This window comes from Benincasa hispida, chromosome 2 (assembly GCF_027475165.1).
Source record: "Benincasa hispida cultivar pf3 chromosome 2, pf3_genome.v1.1, whole genome shotgun sequence".
NCBI classification, from domain to species: Eukaryota; Viridiplantae; Streptophyta; class Magnoliopsida; order Cucurbitales; family Cucurbitaceae; genus Benincasa; species Benincasa hispida.
The window spans coordinates 2,162,931-2,185,835 of NC_143479.1; the positions used below are offsets into that span (position 1 = coordinate 2,162,931).

General features: G+C 36.0%; 1 protein-coding gene across 1 annotated transcript; it reads left to right on the forward strand.

Annotated features, from left to right (window-relative positions):
- Positions 1 to 10,816: 10,816 nt before the first annotated feature.
- Positions 10,817 to 21,722, forward strand: MSH2 (MUTS homolog 2). The gene is made up of 13 exons (XM_039034076.2): positions 10,817 to 11,115; positions 11,211 to 11,260; positions 11,498 to 11,530; positions 12,043 to 13,116; positions 13,557 to 14,111; positions 14,260 to 14,370; positions 14,477 to 14,566; positions 14,675 to 14,746; positions 14,995 to 15,105; positions 19,130 to 19,256; positions 19,793 to 19,995; positions 20,683 to 20,835; positions 21,268 to 21,722. The coding sequence occupies exons 1-13, from the start codon at positions 11,067 to 11,069 to the stop codon at positions 21,466 to 21,468; spliced, it is 2,829 nt and encodes a 942-aa protein (XP_038890004.1). The 5' UTR covers positions 10,817 to 11,066; the 3' UTR covers positions 21,469 to 21,722.
- The last annotated feature ends 1,183 nt before the right edge of the window (positions 21,723 to 22,905 follow it).

A 22,905-nucleotide genomic window follows, 5' to 3' on the forward strand; every position in this document is an offset into this window, starting at 1 on the left:
ACGGTGACATCATCATCGTCGGACTAGTGTAACCAATTTGACTTAGTATGCATCATAGGAGGCAATTCTTCCACATCGTGGTCGACCTTGTCGAACTCATCTTCTTCTACTCAAGCATGTCCCCTATATCTAGGAACGGGTGGAGGAGCAATAGATATATCATACATATAAATATCTTCTCTATATAGCTCTGTTATTACTGCATATAGTAAGGACCTGGTTCAGATCATTTGTAACATCACGAAGGCGACTATTATTCAATCTATGTGAATTATAAAAAAATAGATAATATTTAGAATAAATTTAAATTAAAAATAACTAGGCAATATTTAGTTATGTACCAGACGACCCACAGCTGCTCCCGGACGAGTAACTTGGTGCTTTGTAATAATATTGTACCAATATATGTAATTTCGAGTTGCATCCCTATCAAATTGCTCGATTGGATACCCGTTGCAATGAATCGTGCAAGTCGCACTACCAAATGTGCAACTTTTTCAGACCAATATCCAGTTCTTAGGTCGATGTCACGTAGTAGAGGTTCAAAACTGTATTTTGATAGGGCATCCTATTGGAGACCAACTTGTCTGATCACCCAGTCAGGAAAATTCCACTCACCAATGTGAAATATATATGAGGGGACTTATCGCAACTGAGAGTCAATACATTGAGTTGGATCTTCAAACTGACTAAAGATATGTACATTCGAGTTTATATCCAACTCTACCCTACTCACATTAACATAAAAATGCATTAAATCCGGGAGCAATATCGCGATTGAGAACATCAAATTCATTGCTTGTTCATTATGAATATGGAATAACATAAACCTTACTGATGATGTGTTAGATTATGATAGGAGTGTACATGGATTGGATTGGGGATGTTTTTTGGACCACGGGTTGGTTTGATTAGCAATAAAAATGACTCAAATAAAGTTTCCAACCCAACCCAACCCAACACTTAAGGTTGTCGGGTTATAACTTATCTTTTTATTTTTAATGAAAATATGTAAACTTATATACAATATATGACCAATAACTAAAATCTCACAAAATTAAAATTCTAAATACCAAATATCTATGATATTTATTGTAAATTTTAAACAAAGACAAATATCATAATAATTTTAAAAGAAAATTATTAAAAGATCACAAATTAATCAACACAAGGTAATAAAACTTAATGAAGAGGAATATATATATATATAGAGTTAATATACACAAAATTCGAGTTGAGTTGGGTCAATCCAAAAATTTTTTAGCCAACCCACAAACCAACCCAACCCTTACATTTTGAGTTGGGTAATCTAGATTGTTCGGGTTTTCGGGTTATTTGAATACCCCTAGATTATGATGTCTATTATTTTTAACTGGTTTGCTCTCATATCTACACCAAGTGACATCTACCATTTTAATGAATTTTTTAAAAAAACAAGTTTCACATTTATGCTAAAACCCCCACATGATGGTTGGTCATAATAAATTCCATCAACACCATTAATCACATTACCTTTTGTAAACAATATAAATCTCAAACATTTGTCGTTTAAAAAAAAAAGACAGACAATACACTATTAATAATTTTAATAATTGTCGAATTTAAATACAAAAAAAAAATTAAATTTAAAAAATTCACTTAGTTTGAACGTCAAACTTATTAAAAAGTTAATAAAAAAAACTTTGAACATCAAACTTAAATACTAAAACAATTGAATATTATAAGAAATATATATATAAAAAATTCACTCAAATTAATAATTTTGTTTTAAATAAAAAAAATATTAAACTTTTTAAATAAAAAACAATACTAAAAAAATAGAATATTAATTTTTTAAAAAAAACAAATAATACATTACTAATTATTTGACTAATTATCAAACTTAAATACAAACAAAAAAACACAATAAAATATTAAAGATAGGAAAAAAGTTTCACTTAGTTTGAACATCAAACTTGTTAAAAAAAAAAGTTCATTCAAATTAATAATTTTGTATTAAATAACAAAAAAAAAAAAACTAAACCTCTTGAATAAAAAACAATACAAAAAAATAAAATATTATAAAAAACAGACAATACATTACTAATTATCAAACTTAAATAGAAACAAAAATAAACAAAAATATTAAAAATATTAAAAAAGTTTCAATTAGTTTTAACATCGAACTTATTAAAAAAACTAATTAAAAACTTTAAACATCAAATTTAAATACTAAAATAATCGAATATTATAAGAAACATATATTAAAAAAAATCTCTCAAATTAATAATTTTGTATTAAATAACAAAAAAAAACTATACTAAAAAATAGAATATTATAAAAAAAAATAATAACAATACATTACTAATTTTCAAACTTAAATCTAATGCCTATAACTCTAATACTAAATTTTATTCAAAAGAACACTAAACCATAAAAACTCTAGCACTAACAAAATAACTAATATTATACTAAAATAATAACATTAACATGGTAGATTTAATATAATATAAATAAGAATATTAAACCATAGAGAAAAAAACTATTAACGTCAATATATAAATACTATTTAATATTAACATCAATATATAATTCAACGACTATTAAAAAAAATTAACACGACAGATCTACTAACATCAATATATAACTAACATTAATATAAGGAACTAAAATGGTATATCTAGCATAATATAAATATCAAAAAGTATTAAAAACAAAAAACTAGTAATTAATAAAAAAAATAAACTCACAAATTAAATCGCAGTTTACTTTTTTTTTTCCTCAAAGTGAGGATGATTCTTTTTTTGGTTATTTGTTATCCAATAACAATAACTATATGATATATATATATATATATATATATATATATATATATATTATGAGAATGTGAATCTATAACTTATTTTTAATTAAAAAAAAAACTAGGAATTAAGTTGAGTGAATATTACCTATTTATGATTATTTGTTTCCCAAACAACAAGAAAAAGTATAAAAATATATATATTAGTACGAGAATAGAAACAAAATTTATAATTATTTTTAAAAATAGAAATTTAGCATAGTGAAGGTAGAAACCTCACAATTTGATGGACGAATGTGGGAAAAAAAGAGATTTAATAACATTTTTTGGAAGAAGGAGGAAAAATGTGTGGGAGAGAGTAATTTGTGAGTTTGTGAGAAGTAGAAATCGAAAGTGAGGAAGAGAGGCAGAAAGTAATCTGAGGCACAAAAAAGAGAAGACACGGGCACAAATATGAGGCACGGAGAGTTTGAGAAGTGACATGAGAAGAGAGGTGATATGAGAAGGTTGTGTGGGGGTCTAAAAGTACATAAGTAATGCGGCAAGTGAGTGAAAAATCACGGTGTAAAAGCGGGGAGAGATGTGATAAGATGTGCAGGTCGAGACTTCAAGTCTCGAGATGGACAAACACTTTTGTTGGAACCGGCATGACCCTCAGAATGACAAACAGTAAACGGTCAAGTCACGGCAGTCAGGAAAAAAGCAAAACCTGCAAAACAGAAACTCGTTATAGGCTGAGTCGCAGAGCTCGCTCTCTTTAAGACGTTTCGCGATTCTACCCAAGTGTGCAAGCAAATCTCAAAATTTTCACGTTGTCCCTAGGATAAAACAGCCAAAAGAAACCCGATCGAAAATGCACCATTATCGACTGGAACATACACCCTTTCTAAACTCATTGCTCGAAAAACTAAAATGGAAGAAGAGAGGAAAATGAAATGAAGTGAAAGAATGAATTGTGTTTTCGAACTGCTGAAGGCCGCACCTTTTATAGGCCTTTAGCAGGGAACGGTAGGGAACGAAAAAGGCGGTGAGCCTCAGAACGTGCGTGGACAAAACGCTTGCACACGGATAAGAGGACCTTTTCCTTCTTTTTTTTCCTCGGTTAAAGGAAAAAATAAAGTAATAAATAAATAATAATATTTTTATTAAAAATTAATAATCACACGCGTCGATGGATGGACGGCGGCGGCGGCGTGCGTGTGGGACGTCCACCGAATCCACATTAATCTATCTCCTCACTCCCTCTAAACACATGGGTACCTCTTGGGGCCCAAACCTAAAGCTCAAGATTGGAGTACATAAGGGAGGCTTTCAATACCAAATTTTTCAATATGGGATTCTTCAACCAAAAGGTTGGTTCCTCTTGTTTTGAAAGTTAAATTTTCACTCAACAATCCCCCACTTGGAAATTTTTTTTAAACAAAAAAAGAGAGAGAGAGGGAGAGAGAAAAGTTTTTCATCGAGCAGTTTTAGTCTATACAATACTGTGCATAAGCAAAGGTTTCTTACGACTTGAACCTTTACATAGTGTAGATGATTCAGAATATACTAGAGTAACCCTTGGTTTTGAACTCTATCTCTAACAGCATCTCACACAGAGTGTCACTAGGGTGTAGTACGAAAATACGTGCTTTAAGGTTAGCACGTGTATCCCGATTTAGTGAATGCTCTAGAGAGTTTGCCTAAAAACTCCATAGGAAGCGGTCATCACTTCTACATTCACACAGGTGAGTCTATCAAGAGTATTCCTATAGCTAGGTACCCCACTTGTCATCAAGTATAGATCTCATTAAGAACTGAGTTCAACCTTTCTTACGCTTCAGGATATCATGCTCAGACTTTAAGTCATAGGAATGGAACTCTGTGTTTGGTTTAGCATGATTCACTATATAACACTCGTGATCAGTTATTACCCGTTGAACCTGTTTCTTGGGATTTACAGTCTACAGGTTGGGTTTTCTTCACTATGATTCATCTTTCTATAGGCATGAGTCACATCCTTTATGAGGTTCTGAAAATCTTTTCTCTAGGCAGTCCTCTCGTCAAGAAATCTACCAAATTTTCATCAGTCCATATGTGATCCACTCTAATTGCACCAGTAATGAGAAACTCTCTAATGGTATTGTGCTTAAGACATATTTGACGTCTCTTTCCGTTGTAGTAACAGTTCTAAACATTTGCGATTGTTGCAGTACTATCGCAATTGATCAATATGGTTGGTACCGACTTTTCCCATAAAGGTATCTCTGATAGCAGACTTCTAAGCCAGCCTGCTTCTTCACTAGTTGTCGCTAGTGCTATCATTTCTGACTTCATCGTAGATTGGGCTAAAATAGTATGTTTCTTGGACTTCCAAGAGACAGCTCCGCTATGTTAAAGATATAGCCACTTGTAGTCTTTAAATCATCCAAAAGAGAGTTTCAATCATCATCTTTGAACCCTTCCAGGACAACGGGAAACTTTTGATAATGTAATCCTAGGTTTTGGGTTTTCTTCAAGTATCTCATTACCCTTTCTATAGCATTCCAATGCTCTTTACTAGGTCTGCTTATAAACCTGCAAAGTAATCCTACAACATAAGCTATGTCAGGCCTAGTGCAGTCAGCAACGCATCTAAGACTGCCTATGATGCTCACATACTCGGATTGATTAACATTGTCACCAGTATTCTTGAATAACTTAACACTAGGGTCATAAGAAGTACAGGTTGGTTTACACTCAAAGTAATTATATTTCTTTAGAATCTTTTCTATATAGTGAGATTGATCCAAATTAATTCCTTTATTTCTTTATAATCTTTTCTACATAGTGAGATTGATCCAAATTAATTCCCTTTTCATACCTATTTACTTTTATGCCTAAGATTACACTAGCTTCTCCTAAGTCTTTCATGTCGAAGTTTGCATTCAATATTGATTTTACATCATTTATGATGTGCAAGTTTGAACCAAAGATCAATAAATTATCTACATATAGACACAAGATAGTGTATAGGTTATTATCAAACTTATAGTAGATGCATTTGTCACTTTCATTGACCTTGAAGCCTTTAGATAGGATGAGGTTGTCAAATTTTTCATGTCATTGCTTAGGAGCTTGTTTTAGTCCATAGAAAGATTTGTCTAATTTACACACCTTACTTTATTGACCATGGACAACAAAATCCTCAGGTTGTTCCATGTAAATCTCTTCTTCAAGTTCACCGTTTAGGAAAGCGATCTTTACATCCATCTGATGTATTACGAGATTATAAAGGGCAGCGAGAGAGAACAGGATACGGATTGAGGTAATTCTAGTGACAGGGGAGAAGGTGTCAAAGAAATCTACGTTTTTTCTTCATCTAAAGCTCTTTGCTACTAACTTGACTTTAAATTTGTCGACAGTCTTATCAGGTCTAAGTTTCCTCCTTAAGATCCATTTGCACCCTGTTGCCTTGCAGTTTAGGGGTAGATCTACTAAGTGCCAAGTCCTATTCGACTCAAGTGAGTCCATCTCATCATTTATGGCTTCTTGTCATAGGTTGGCATCTACTAAGGACGGGGCAGCTCTCAGATCTTTAGGGTCTTCTTCTATATTATAGGTCAGGAAGTCATTTCCGAAATCTTTGGTGGTTCTAGCTCTTTTGTTTATTCTAGGTTATGGGTCAGTTTCCTTTCTAGGGTTATACCACTTGATCCAAAGCCCCCACTATTCATGGATTTAAAAGGAAAACTATCTTCAAAGAAGTCGGCATCATTTGACTCAATGATCACTTAATTCACTAGATCATAGAACATGTAAGCTTTACTATTTAAGGCATAACCTATAAAAGCACACTTGTAAGCTCTACTGGCCAACTTTCTCCTTTTTGGGTCTGGAATCCTTACAAAGGCTAGACAACCCCATGTTCTAAAGTAGGACAAGTTTGGTTTCTTATTCTTGAGAATTTCGTAAGGTGAAATTTTGTTTTTAGATTTTGGGATTCTATTTAGGACATAACACACGGTAAGGATGATTTCACCCCACCAATAAGATGCGGCTCCTGAACTAAGTAAAATAGCAACTACTAGCTCGGCTGAAGTTCCATTTTTCCTTTCGGCTTTTCTGTTCATTTCAGGAGAATAAAGTGCGGTCTTTTCATGTATTATTCCATGTGAATTAAAGAACTCATTAAAACTGTCCGAGTCGTACTCGGTTCCCCTATCACTGCGAAGTATTTTAAACTTTCTATTAAATTGATTCTCTATTTCAGAGAAACAAAAGGTTTGAAGGCATTAAAAGCATCACTTTTGTTTTTCAGCAAGTATACAAAAGTAAAATCAGAGCAGTCGTCAATAAAGGTAATGAAATATCTTTTACTGTTCCTAGTCAATATGCCATCAAATTCACAAACATCAGAATGAATCAAATCTAGAGGCTCAGAATTCCTAAGTACAGATTTATGGCGGAGTTTTAGTAATTTTAGCCTGACTACAATATTCGCATTTATCAAAATCATTCATGGATAACCTAGGTATCATCTCCAGCCTAATCATGTTACTAATTAAATTTTTATTCACATGACAAAGTCTAGCATGCCAAATATTCATAGAACACAACATATACACAAAAGATTTCATTTTATTAAGGTCTAAATTTAATTTGAACATTCCCTCAGTTGTATACCCTTTCCCTATAAAGACATTATTTTTGGTAAGGGTATATAGGTCTGCCCCTATAGTTTGAGTAAACCCGACTCTATTGAGAAGATAGCCCGAAACCAAATTCTTTCTTATCTCCGGAGTGTGTAGAACGTCCTTCAACGTGAGGATCTTTCCAGAGGTAAACTTCAATTCCACCTTCCAACAACTTTCGTAGAGTGGTGATCTCCCAATAGAATATTCTTATCCTTAGTTTCAGTATAAATTTTAAATAGACTAAGGTCGTGACAGACATGGTGCGTAGCACCAATGTCTATCCACCACCCTTCACAACCACCGATCACATTTATTTCTGTGATCATGGCGACTAACGGTTCTTCTGTCAGGTTCGCCTGATCAGCAGGACGACGCTTGTTCCTACAGTTCTTAGCCATATGCCCAGGTTTATTACAATTAAAGCAGAGGAACTGTACAGTTTCTCCTAAAGGGTGCTTCTGTTTTTTCTATTGGTTCTGATTGTTGGAGCTACGGTTCTGACATTTCCTATTTGTCCCGTTAGATTTTTTGTCAGGTTTTACCACGAAAAAGGCGGGTTTCCCAGATACTGCGTTCACCTCCTTCATCTGGTCCTACTTCCAAGCTTCCTTTTCTATCCTTAGCTGGGTTATAAGAATCTCCAAGGAGAACTCCTTGGTCTTATGCCTCAAAGTTTTCTTAAAGTCCTTCCACAAATGGGGCAATTTATCAATAATAACAACAACCTGGAATTGTTCATCTAGAGGCATACCTTCAGTAATTATCTCGTGGGCTATCTTCTGAAGTTCATGAGATTAGGCCTCCACGGATTTGTCATCTGTCATTTGGAACTTGAGATAACGACTAACAACATATTTCTTCAACTCGATCTCCTTGATGTCATACTTCTTTTGCAGGGCATCCTAGATCTCATTCGCTGTCTTCATTGTACTATAGTAGTCATACAGATCATCGGTCAAACCATTTAAACTAAAATTCTTACAAAGAAAGTCTTTATCCTCCCAGTCAGTAGCTTCTTTTATCTGTTGTGCAGTTGGTTCTTCTAAAGGGACGATCGACTTAGCTCTGGTACAAGTTTCAACAACTTTCTTGACGGTGAGAAAGAACAATATCCTTTGCTTTCACCACTTGAAGTTTGCTCCTTCGATCCGGAATGGACGGTTGAGGTAAGATATCATAACGTCATTGTTGCTACTGAGGATCATTGATGATGTGGCAAATGTCTTAAAATTGATGGAATCGGCAGGACCCTCAGAACGACGAACAGTAAACGGTCAAGCAAAGAGCAAAACCTGCAAAATAGAAACTCGTTATAGGCTGAGTCGCGGAGCTCGCCCTCTTTAAGATGTTTCGCGACTCTGCCCAAGTGTGCAAGAATGTCTCAAAATTGGCACGTCGTCCCTAGGAAAAAAAAACGATCGAAAATGCACCGTTACCGACCGGAACACACACCATTTATAAACCCACTACTTAGAAAACTAAAATGGATGAGGAGAGGAAAATGAAATGAAGTGAAAGAATGAGTTGTGTTTTCGAACTGAAGGTCACACCTTTTATAGGCCTTCAGCAAGGAACGGTAGGAAGCGAAAAAAGGCGGTGAGCCTCAGAACGTGCGCAGACGAAAGCGAACGACGCGAACAGGAGGACTTTTTCCTTTTTTTTTCTCGGTTAAAGGAAAAAAAATAAAGTAATAAAGTAATAAATAAAAATAATATTTTTATTAAAAATTAATAATTACACACACGCGCCTCGCCATGCCACGCCCGACCGGATGGCAGCGCGCGTGTGGGACGTCCACCAAACCCACATTGGTCTATCTCCTCACTCCCTTCAACACATGGATACCCCTTGAGGCCTAAACCCAAAGCTCAAGATTGGAATACATAAAAGAGACTTCCAATGCCAAATTTTCTAATGTGGGATTCTCCAACCAAAAGGTTTGTTCCCTCTTGTTTTGAAAGTTAAATTTTCACCCAATAGAGATGGACAGACACTTCAGACAATGGCAGGCGAGACATTACGTTGAATGTTAAAAATTTGACCTACGTTAGTTTTGTTTTCGACATTCTACTTAATTTTAATTTTTTTTTTCATCTCAAGCATCTAAAAAGGCTGCAACTACCCAAATCTCTAAGGAGGTGTTTGATAAATGAGTATGAGTTATTGAGTTTGGTGGGTATTTACTACCCATGTTTGTTAAGCCCATAAAGAAAACCTATGGGTTATTAAAACCCTTTTTTTACCCACTCAAAACTCTCCTTTTTTATCCCCTCAAAACTAAGACCTTTTATATTAATATGGTTGTTTTCAAAACTTATTAGAGAAATATTGTTGTTTTGCTAGAAGTCGAGGGTTGAGGATTCGATTAATGTAAAGGTCGAACGTTGAGAACTCGACAAACAAAGAAAAACTTGGAAACAATATGTATATTAGGGTTGTCGAAGGTTGAAGTTTTGACATACATAGGTCGAACATTAATCGAACGTTGAGAACTCGACAAACAAAGAAAAACTTGGAAACAATATGTATAAAGTGTTGTCGAAGGTTGAAGTTTCGACATACATAAGTCGAAACTTCAACCCTCGATAAGTGAAATCTCGCTAGTTTTGTGACGAGGATCTCGTTCTAGAAGGGAATCTCACTAGATTCTCTCTAGAAGGGAATCTCGCTAGGAATCTCGCTAATTTTGTGATGAGGATCTTGATCTTTCAATTCCAAATATACTATCCATATTATATAAAAATAAACTGTATGATATGTGAAATAATAAAGTTAAGTTAGCAAGATTCAATATATATACATACAATATACCAATTAGTAATTGGGATAATTACCCTCAATATATATACAAACATTCAATATATATACATACAATATACAATATACCAATTAATTGAGCAACAATATGAAATATATTTTGTTGGTATGTTTTATCGATTGAAGAGAATTAGAATTATTACAGTTTTTGAAAAGAATATATGAAAAATAATCTATTATGTTATACAAATTGAGAAAAAAATTGAGATTGTCCAATTTATGTCATAAATGATTTGAGAAAATACGTGTATATTTGAAAATTAATCAACATTAGCAAAACATAAAACTAAAAAATAAAAGAATGAAATAAAAAACAAACAGAAAAAAATAAAACTAATGTCATTCACAAAAAACTGCATCAGATCCCTAACTCAACTCAACTCAACTCTACACAACAAACACAGACAATAATTATCAGCTCAATTCAACTCTGCAAACAAATACAAATAATTTAACTTCCCAAATAATTTAACTCTCCAGATAACAATTACCAACTCAACTCAACTCTCTATTTTTATCACACATCAAACACACCCTAAATACTTTTAAAACCACCGCTAAATATTTATTCAAATTGCAATATTAAACTAAAACCTCCAGAAAAGGCAAGAGTTTTTTTGAGCCCGGAGCGTGAAGAAGACGCGCATACTCACAAAGGCGCCAGCCGTCTTAGTTTCCCGCCATTACCAATCGGCACTCAACTGAATGTAAAACCCATCGCCAAGCCTTCGAAGTTCCAAGGGTTTTTCATCTACCTGAACAAGGGGAAGTCAAAAAAATACCCATAACCAAAAGCTTCAAACGTTATAGAAGAAATGGATGAAAATGTCGACGAGCAAAGCAAGCTTCCCGAGCTCAAACTTGGTACAGTTTACAAAATCATTCTTTTTCTTTTCTGGTTCTTTATTTGCACGTTGGCATTCGAGTTTTTTAATCCATTTGGTTGAAAATGTTGACAGACGCTAAGCAGGCTCAAGGGTTTCTCGCATTCTTCAAAACCCTACCCCCTGTAAGTTCATATTTCAAGTTGGTTTCGCGCTCTGAGGGCTGAAATTTTTTAGATTATTGGTCTGCCATTGGTTTAGTTGTTGTTCTCTAGCGATATAGGATAGAAACGTTAATTGGATGCTTAATTAATTATTCTAGAACAAGCTTATACTACTAACATTCCGGGCTGTCAGAATTATTTAGATACTCCTTTAGCGGAGGTAATGTAATTTATTTTAATTTCATTTTTCTGCTGCAGGACTCAAGAGCTGTTCGATTTTTTGATCGCCGGGTTAGTTATTCAATCTTCATTTGTTAACTTTGTCCAGAGGCCATCCCTTGGAGCCATGTGAATGAAATATATTATACCCTACTTGAAACTCAGTCGGTTTTTCTTTCTGGTTATCATCTATGTGAAGCAATTTGCTTATTATATCAGTCTGAAATGCCATTTCTTCGTATATATCCTTAAGAAGCTGGAATCGGATATGCTCCTGTTCACATGCCCTCTATTTGTATCATCTTATATGGAATTTGATGAACGTATGCTTATGTTATTATATTTTGTTTTTTGGATGGTATAAGAATGAAGAGGCCATTTTAGTTTTCCAGTCAATCAATGTTTCCGATTTAAACATTTACTTTGTATAAGAGTTTCCGGGCTTGATAGTTTCATGGAAAGAATAGATTTTACACTTTTTTTGGCTATCTTGAGTTCCATCAGATTCTCTCATGTCTAAGTATTGTATTCTTTTAGCACAAGAAAATATTATTAATTTTATTTAAGATATTCTGATCATACAGGATTACTATACTGCCCATGGTGATAATGCAGTTTTTATTGCAAAGACCTATTACCGTACTACAACTGCTTTACGACAACTGGGCAATGCATCTGAAGCCCTGTCTAGTGTGAGTGTCAGCAAAAATATGTTTGAATCCATTACCCGAGATCTTCTTTTGGAAAGAATGGACCATATATTGGAGCTTTATGAGGGTAGTGGTTCGAATTGGAGACTGATCAAAAGTGGATCACCTGGTAATATTGGCAGTTTTGAAGATGTTTTGTTTGCCAATAATGAAATGCAAGATAGCCCTGCTATCGTGGCACTATTTCCGTACTTTCGAGAAAATGGGTGCATGGTCGGACTAGGCTATGTTGATTTAACGAAAAGAGTAATGGGGATGGCCGAATTTCTTGACGATAGCCATTTTACAAATGTGGAGTCAGCTCTGGTTGGTCTTGGTTGTAAGGAATGCCTTCTGCCTCTAGAAAGTGGAAAGTTCGGTGATATAAAACCTTTACATGATGCATTGACAAAGTGTGGTGTGATGCTAACTGAGAGGAAGAAATCAGAATTTAAAATGAGAGATTTGGTGCAGGATCTTTCAAGGCTTGTCAAAGGTTCTGTTGAACCTGTTCGAGATTTGGTATCTGGATTTGAATTTGCACCTGCTGCCTTAGGAGCACTTTTGGCTTATGCAGAATTACTGGCAGATGAAAGCAATTATGGAAACTATAACATCCAGAAGTACAATCTTGATAGCTACATGAGGTTAGACTCTGCTGCCATGAGAGCATTAAACGTCCTCGAAAGAAAAACCGATGCAAACAAAAACTTCAGTTTGTTTGGTCTTATGAATAGAACCTGTACTGTTGGAATGGGAAAAAGATTGCTTCATATGTGGTTAAAACAGCCTCTGTTAGATGTCAAAGAAATTAGTTCTAGACTGGATCTTGTTCAAGCTTTTGTGGAGGATACTGCTCTCCGCCAGGATTTGAGACAGCATCTCAAACGAATCTCAGATATTGAACGATTGACGCACTATCTCGAGAAGAGAAGAGCTGGGTTACAGCACATTGTTAAACTTTATCAGGTATAGGTTTAAATGAACCGCTGAAACTCGTTTTAATTGAAATGATTCGTTATAAATGGTTTGGATAATGACTAATCAGATGCCAATTGAATACTGATACGTCATGATATCTGTAAATATACCCCTTTAACTAAACTATATATACCTTTTACTTTATTTATAAACAAGTAAAATAGACAAGTAAAGAAAAAGAGGATGTTTATACAAGTATGTGAAGGATGTAAATAGATATGTAAAAGGAAAGAATTTGATTTCTGTTTCCTCTTCTTTTTTATTTGGGTCTAGGGTTAAGTCTTGACACTGGGTTATTCAAGATTCTTGTCCTATCGTGCATAAATTGCTACCCGGATTTGGTTTTCATTGTGAGATTTATGCTTTTGTGATAAGTGGTATTTTATGTTCATAATACTCTGATTTGAACTTTCATCTTTATGATGCAGTCAAGTATAAGGATTCCATTCATTAAAAATGCCTTGGAGAACTATGAAGGACAATTTTCCTCATTGATCAAGGAAAAGTACTTGGAATTTCTTGAGATCTGGACTGACAATGATCACCTGAACAAGTTCAATAATCTCGTGGAGACTGCTGTTGATCTTGATCAGCTCGAGAATGGAGAATATATGATTTCATCTAGTTATGACCGGGGTCTATCCAAATTGAAGAATGTGCAAGAAACAATAGAGCAGCAAATACAGGACTTGCACAGGCAAGTTGCTAATGATCTTGATCTTCCAGTTGACAAGGCTTTGAAGTTAGACAAAGGTACACAATTTGGACACGTTTTTAGAATTACTAAGAAAGAAGAACCAAAAGTAAGGAAAAAGCTTTCCACCCACTTCATTGTTCTTGAAACCCGAAAAGATGGAGTGAAGTTTACAAATACCAAACTTAAAAAGCTGGGTGACCAGTATCAGAAAATAGTTGAGGAGTACAAAAGTTGCCAGAAAGAGTTGGTTCACCGAGTAATTGAAACCGCTTCATCCTTTAATGAGGTGGATTTCTGTCTATGATGTATCTATTTTTCATTAGCACTCTAATTGGACTTTAAGAACTTTGTTTGACGACCTTACTTGAACAGGATCTGTTCTATAGGTTGTACATCCGTGTCCTTGAGTTCTAAAGAACTTTGTTTGTTTGTAGGTATTCAGACCATTGGCGGAAATGCTCTCTGAATTGGATGTTTTACTTGGTTTTGCTGATTTAGCCTCTAGCTGTCCCACTCCTTATACTAGACCAAACATCACTTCATCGGTATCTTTTTTACCGTTGGCTATCTTAAGCCTCAATAGATATTGTATCTCAATTAAAAATTGCAATTACTCAAAAAAATTAACTTGTTACTGGCCATCTACAACAGGATGAGGGAAATATTATATTGGAAGGAAGTAGGCACCCTTGTGTTGAGGCTCAAGACTGGGTTAATTTCATACCAAATGATTGTAAACTAGTGAGTAGCTTGTTTGGATAATCATGAATACGTTAGTTCTATTCTCATTTGTTGTTATTGTGTCTTAGATGAAATAACTAATTGAACTCTTCTTTCCCTTGTAAATAGGTAAGGGGTAAAAGTTGGTTTCAAATCATTACTGGGCCTAATATGGGTGGAAAATCTACATTTATCCGACAGGTGCTATGTTGATTTCATTTACACCAATATTTTATTTTCAAATATGTTTAAACTTTTTGTGGTCTAATAGCTTGGACCTGTGACTTATTCTTCTAAATTTGTCTTGTGCTGAGTTTGGATGATTAAGTTTCACAGGTGCTTGATATCAGCTTGCCGATACTGTTGCACCTTGTATTCACTCTGAATACTGGAACTATTTTTTGGCGTCCATAAACCATCTGAACACCAGTTTATATGTGCGTTTGTAGGTTGGAGTGAACATTCTGATGGCACAAGTAGGTTGTTTTGTTCCCTGTGACAAAGCTAGCATTTCTGTTCGTGACTGCATTTTTGCCCGTGTAGGTGCAGGTGACTGTCAAGTGAGTTCTCAACACACACTCGTTTCTTTATTTTACTTCTTTAAAAAAGAAAATCATCCCTTCACTAAATACAACATTGGACCGTTGTTTCTGTAAACATATCATGGTTACTTTCCATTAAGGAGTTCAAGGAGATTGATTCTCTGTGTCTTTCAGTTAACTGGAGAGCTGTCTTCATGCTAGAACACTGATTAGAACTAATGCGTAGTTTCTCACTTCTATCCATATGGACAAGAGAGGGAAGAAGATTCACCGACTTTCTTAAACTTTTGATCAATCTGTGATAGATTTTTCCTATCATCAACTGATATTTCTTCCTTATTATTGCAATCTTATTGTCATACCCCCTCCTAAATTACCTTTTTAACCTAGGAGGTGTGAAGACAGTAGATGCCAACCCTTTTATGACTTCTACTGCCCTCTCTCTCCTCAGAAGTTTATAACTTAGGCTTGGTATACCTGATAAGTACTCATTTTAAAAATAAGACATTTAACTATCACATAATATACTTAGCAACTCCAGAAGTATATACTTATCACAACCACAACCATCTCCAGGTTACTCAGTTGTGGGTTCTCAACTTCTGTTTCTAGTCCCTAGTATGCACATGACAAGACTTAGCAAAATAAGATAAAGACCTAAATTTCCTCTTCAACCCTCAAAACTTGATCTACTCGTGTGGCAGACTGGCATATCAGCTAAACTCTTCGGTGTAGACCGCTAACTAGGAGGGGAAAGAAAACATTGGAAAAGGTGAGCTAAACGCCCAGTGAGTGACTTCTTTTAAACTTGAATCGGTATCGTCAATAAATTGTATAACTCTTTAAAAACTCAGGGATTGGAAGTGATTAAGTCATAATACATAACAACCTGAAAACCCTATCCTCATTTCAAGAAAACCACTTCCATCCATCAATCCTCAGTCGAGGAGAGTCCTTTTGCTCAATCACTCAACGTCGAAGTCCTTAGTTGGTGTGGAGTAATCTCAACACAACCAACGTCGGTAATACCTATGTGCATGTGGTCAAGCCCCAAAAGCTACTGGGTATATTATCATACCTTAGGTATCAGGGGACCCAGATACCTTCTCCTAGTATTTCAGTATCGGGTTTCCTTAATAACGTCATCATTATAAAACTTCTCACATAACTCAGAAATCTCATCAAAAGCATTCCACTAAAAACATATAAATAGTAAGGCCATTTAGGAAATGCTCATGCAGGGGAATGCTTATTAAAAAGGTTTCATAATCCTCATCAATTATGTTTTCAAAGGCTAAGGAAAACATAGCCCTTGGCAAACAACAGGATACTCATTATGCATTCAATATGCATCGAAATACTTTAGTTTTTGTAAAACTTCATTCGCGAGCATTTAAGTTATTTAATAAAACTAGTCACTCACAATCTTTTGGGCTAATTTCTCATGGTTTTTAGGCCTCCCCTATGGGCGTTTGTCCTCACAAATTTACCTTGCCACCCACACACGGTCGCCCGAGGGTGCTCAAGAGGCGCCCCACTTGCCTACCTGTTCAGCACACTCCTTGCGCACCTGACCATGTCACACAGCCCACTCACACGCCCCAAGCCACGCCTAATGCATAGCACACACAGCCTGTCCTCGCGCGCGCTCGTCACTGCATGGCCCTGACCGGCCAGCTGCTCACTTGTGCTTGGGTGCAGCAGCTTGCTTGTTCAACCTATCAGTTTCCCAGTTTAATCTTCCAGCATACATAACTCAAAATCTAGGCGTTTTCTTATAAAATTTCCTTCTAAGAATTTGTTCCCACATGTGTTAACTAACATACCTCAAAATTTCAGCCTCAGATTCCACCTAACGAACTCGGAACTCCCAAATCTTTACATCCTGCTCAAGTGATCCGACAGCCTTGCACACTTGGGAAAATCTTCAATTCTCAACTCAATCCTGTGGGTATTTTTGTCCGGCAGCCCTAGGTCATCTTCAGCACTCCTCACTCCTTAATTTGGCAGCATTTCCCTCTCTTTGGCACGAGGAAATTGCTCAAGCTAAGCTCCCCTTTTTATAGCTGAGGTTGCATGAACATAAGCCCTCTTAAGGTGACACCTAGGCCACATAAATCTGTGTTTAGGGCCTCTAATCCTGCCATTGTTTTCTAACCAATGACTAAGCTAGGTGCTTATGCCACCTCATCACATGGCCCTTGATGGCCGCATAGTCCCCTTTGCCAACACACTTAGTCGCCTTAGCCTTGTCTTGCGGCCTTCGCCCACGCTCATCACCTAGGACTCAAGCTGCTCGCATCGCCTGACTTTGCCGCCTCCCTAACCTCAACGCAACCTTGGTGCCTTGCCTAATGCATAGCCATGACATCGCCGGGTTGCTAGGCTCATCGCATAGCTCATGCGTTCCGCATACCCTTGGCGGTCATGTGGGGTGGTTTGCTGCTCACCAGCCCCTCAACTAACCTCTTTACGCACTTGGGCACTTCATCGCACACACCCTTGGCTATGCACAAGTCCCATGTGTTGAGCCTTCAAGTCGCATACTCCTAGTGGTCGCCCACTCTTGGCCATCCTCCCTACCATCTTAGCAATACATGTCGCACGCTACGCGACCACCTAGGCTTACTTAGTTGCTCGCATATTCAACCCTTATGCGATTAACTCACCCATCCGGCCAAGTTTCTACTTCTAAGTGCTAACCTTCCATTTATCCGAGAGTACATTTCCACGTACTTAGCCAAATTTCTCTCTCAACCCTTGATGTTTACACACACTTCACAACATGGCATACAAGTATATGAACATAACATCATAACCATAAAGACTTGGTAAAATAAGTTCAAGGGCTTACACTTATTCCTGCCTAATTCGCATGTTTCATCAACTAATTGAACCTCATCCTACATATAAAACTATTAATGCTCATCCATCGTTGTCCTTCCCTTCCTTTGTACGTGAGTTCGTATCTATGACTGGACGCTTGTCACATACTCTTTCATCACAGTTCTAATTACTTAGTCCATCACATGCATAAGCATTCATCAACCACCTTGGAGTCCTGCCGACCTCTGCCTAGTTGTAGCTGAACACTGGATCATACATTAGGAAATGAAAATTAAGCAACCACTTGTTAGGTTGACTAATTTATTGTCTTCACAATCATATGGTAGTTTAGTTTTGGACTTACTTAGAGTCTGCATGGTTTTATGGTTTTTCAGACTTCAGATTTTCAATTCACTCAAAGTGACTAATGAGCTGGTTTCGTTTCAAGTTTAATCACATTAGGGAAAAAAACTGCCAAAGGGCTTATAATCTTTTCTCTTGGCCTTCATGGCATCCCTCTTTACTGGCTCTACCTGCAATCTATCTCCTGATATTCGCAAATGACTTTGATGATGTGGTGTTTACTTCAGTTTTTGAATGCTGCATACTGTTGTTGGTTATATGCGTTAATCTCATTCAATGGACTACTTTAGTTTCGATGCTGAGTAAGTTTGAAAAGATCAATCAAGAAATTAATTGTACTTTCTTTACTTTGGCTCTGCTGAAAACTTCTTTAACCAACCAAAAAAAGAAAAAATCATTCCCTGCACGTGTACAGAATCTTATCTAGAAATCAGACACAGAGAACTAGGGTTGAAAAAGCAAAAGCAGAAAAAAAATCTTTTAGATTCTTTTAAGTTCTGAATAAGTCATCAATTAGTGCTAATTTAAATATTAAAGAGCATTGAGGGAATGCGTTCCAAGTCTTATGACCACATAGGATTTAATATCCTACAACTTTTCTTTGTGACCAAATATAGTAGGGTCAAATGGTTCTCATGGGAATAGTTGAAGCATGTGTTAGCTGGTCCGTACACTCACGAATATCTATATTTATAAAGAAGAAGAAGAATCATGAATATCTTTTTTTCCCCTTCTGTTGAAGCATTCGTTTGACAGCTTTTCTGTCGGTAAAATTATATTCTAGTTACTTGTATATGGAACCCATTGTTTCCTTTGTCGTGGAAATCTAAGAATGTCTATTTTACCATTCTAGCTTCGTGGAGTTTCTACCTTTATGCAAGAGATGCTCGAAACTGCATCTATACTGAAGGGAGCTACAGAGAAATCTTTGATAATCATTGATGAATTGGGCCGTGGGACATCCACTTATGATGGATTTGGTTTGTTTAATTCTTGACTCTTTAACTTTCTCTTGATGTTTCTGAATTATAGAGTTCCCATAAGTTATTCCATAAGGTGCATCGTCAATTATTTATCACTTGTCCCCTTTTTGAAGAATATCCAAACGAGTTGATGAACGTTCATTGAACATTTTATATATGATAACGATTATTATTTTTGCATTAGAATGAATTAAAGCACATTGCATGAAGAACTCAAGGAGATCAGTTTATCCAATAAAATTGATCTTTCTTTCACTTTTTTTACTTCATTTGCTGAAAATTGTAGCACAGTTTAAATGACTCTTTATAATGTGCTGATTTTCACCCATCAACACTGATCCCTCTCTACGTTTACTTTAACCTGCTTAAAATTTCAATACATCTTTAATGACACTTTCTTATTACATGAAGACCATCACCTTAAATTTTTATGCGTGGCAGGGCAATGCTTTGTTTGCTGGTTTTAAATGAAATCAGTTATTTTCTAAAGTTGGATTTTATTTAAATTACTCTGTATTGAAAATTATAATCAGGTCTAGCATGGGCCATTTGTGAACATCTTGTTGAAGTGATTAAAGCACCCACTTTGTTTGCAACCCACTTCCATGAACTTACTGCACTAGCTCATGGGAATACTGATCTTGAGCCCCATGGAAAGCAAATGGTTGGTGTGGAAAATTTTCATGTCAGTGCACACATAGACTCGTCAAATCACAAGTTGACAATGCTATACAAGGTAAATGTCTGCTTGGAATATCTCCTTTTCTTGTATTTTATACACCTCTCTGTCTTAAATTAGATGGGTTGGCCGAGGACATCACAGCAGAGCATTCTTAAATTTTTACTGTTTCTTTTGGATTCTGTATTTTTGTTAAAAGATTTGTGAGGAAAAATGAGGACATGGAGCTCAGTAGTATATTTTTCTGAATACATTAGTATTATAAAAACACAGGTTAATATAACAATGTAGTTTGAAAGACACCACAGAAAGGCATTGGAGGTGTCATTTGAATAATTTCTGTTGGATTAATATTAACCTGGACGGCGTCTGTAGTATGTTGATCTGCAGACTCAGTTATGGGACCGATGAGAGTGAAAGTAGAGCTAGAGCCTAGAGTGTTGTTGTCTACATGTTCTTGAGCCTTTTTAATTACAATGGAGGATATCAAAGTCATCGTCTTCTAAGATCTATTCAAGAATACTGTGGAACTATCTCTAGTGAATTTAGCCTTGGTATTTTACCTATGATTTCACTTTAGAATCTAAATTTATTCCTTCAAGTAGGAACGTCATGTTTTCTACCGGTCTTCATTAAAATTGGAGATAGTAAAAGTTTATTATCTTGCCCCTCAATTACCTGCTGTTGTAAGTTCTTTTATGTTACTCAGCTTCATTTTTTCCTTCGCTTTTCTGTCTTTTACAGGTTGAACCCGGAGCTTGTGATCAAAGCTTTGGAATTCATGTTGCAGAATTTGCAAATTTTCCTTCTAGTGTCGTGGCACTTGCCAGAGAAAAGGCTGCTGAACTGGAAGATTTCTCCTCTGATACAACTACTTCAGCCACTACTGGGAAAGAGGTATATAATCTTTTAGTCTTACATTTTCGTTCGAAAATAATTGATTCTATGCTTATCTACTCTAAATTATGGGAGAATGAATCCGAAATTCAAATAAGACCAACGTATCTTACCTTCTTTATTCATTAAGTCGTGTGTTTCTATTTCTTTCGAAATTCGATTAACATCTTGCTAAAAAACTGGATGTAATTTTTACAATTCTTAAAGGCTGAAAAAGATATCAACAAGCTTTTGCTACTGCTTCTTTTTCTTTCTTCTGTTCTAATAGATGTATGAGTCCATGCATGTATATGAGTGTGTTTTGCTGTTTTTCTCTTTGTGGAAAGAGAACATGTTTTACCGTTAAATACATAGATACTCCAGTCATGTTTTATGTGTCATTACTTATCAGTATAGTGCCTATCGGATTTGAATACACAACATTATATACAGATACCATTAAAGCGAAAACGTGAGTTCGGTTCGGATGATATGTCCAAAGGTGTAGCGCGGGCTCGTCAGTTCTTAGAGGAGTTCTCTAATCTGCCCTTGGATAAAATGGATCTGAAGGAAGCTCTACAGCAAGTGAGTCAATTGCGAGATGGTTTGAAGAAGGATGCCGTGGACTCTAATTGGCTCCAACAATTCCTTTGAGGCAGTGCCTTCTTTGTACAGCTTTGTTAAGGCGTAAGGAGATGATTTTGAGTATCTTCCCTCACAATTTTGGATGTACAGAATCTCCAAATACTCTTTACTAGCTTCAGTTTTTAGTATCCTTCCTCACAATTTTGGTTCTTTTGTGGAGGGGAAAAGCTAATTATGTATCAAAGCAAGAATGAATGCCTGGAGAATATGTGGACTACTTCTGATTAAATCTTATGTTTAAGTGTCTGATTATCATGGTTTCATATGTTCCTGATAACGAATTTAAACTTCCTAAATAGTTATTAGGGTGTATATACATTTTCTCACTATTTATACTTTGATGTGTGTGTTCAAATAAGTTTATGACCCCACAGATTGAGGCTATCAAATTCTAATTATCTTGCCAACTTGAGTTCAACTCAACTTGTTTACTATTAAGGTGTTATAATATTGTCTAAAATATTAGAGGCTTAAATCTCTATCTCTACGTATTGCTAAACTATAGCAAATCATATTATTTCAATTGTGTTTGGCATTCTTATTTAAAAAATTCAATATTATGACTAAAAGATTAATCAAATTTATTTATATAAAGATAAAGTAGACATTGAAAAGGTGTTTGGGTTAAGGAGTTGGAAGTACGAAGTTGGAAAATGTAGAGTTGTGAACTTCACTTCTTGTTTGGTCCAAGAAGTTCGTGGGTCCCACTACTATACTAAAAATTGTTGAAATACGTTGAATTAGCCCTAAGGACATTTTTGTAATTTAAACTATATTTGCTAAATTAGGGTTTCACCTCATCCTATTTATATATGAGGTTGGGGTCTATTGTATGTATGACATTAAAATAAGGCCTTTTCTATCATAGTTTTTCTTCTCTGAATTAGGGTTTTTCACGTAAACTCCTTGTGTCGTTTCTTTCTCTTCTATTTCAATATGGTATCAGAGCAAGGTGGTGAAACCCTAGCTCCAATAGAAGAAACTCAGTCATCAAACTTGATAGGTGAAGGTACACTGGCAGACATGACTAATGTGGCTGTGATTCAAGCAGCAGTTGATCGGTATCTTCGAACCATTATCCCAGGCGGTGCAACCGAACAGTTCTAGCCGGCGAGCCGAACAGCAGGTGGTAGACTCGATTCAGTTGGCGCGTCGATCAGCTCCTAGACGCAACCGTTCCAGTCGAACATCATCGATGAAGGTCCCTCGACTTCGCACGTGATCAATTCTTCTACGGTGCACATACTCGGTCCTTCGACTTCGTACACAACTGGCCCACACTTGGTTTCACACAGGATCAGATTTGCTCCAAGCGGCCGTGGGTTTTCTCCAGCTGCCGGGTCGGGTCAGATTGACGTATTTTCTTCAACCTCGCAGTCGATCGCCGAGCCCTCTGTCCGTTACCCACCGTCGCAGCCGTCTAGGAGCAACGCCGATCACGGACTG

Excerpts from the sequence above, each read along its gene's own strand:
- MSH2 (XM_039034076.2), top strand. The coding sequence starts at position 11,067 with ATGGATGAAAATGTCGACGAGCAAAGCAAGCTTCCCGAGCTCAAACTT. Across the intron at positions 14,112-14,259 it reads CCGCTTCATCCTTTAATGAG|GTATTCAGACCATTGGCGGA; the intron begins GTGGATTTCTGT and ends GTTTGTTTGTAG. Across the intron at positions 14,567-14,674 it reads TACCAAATGATTGTAAACTA|GTAAGGGGTAAAAGTTGGTT; the intron begins GTGAGTAGCTTG and ends CCTTGTAAATAG.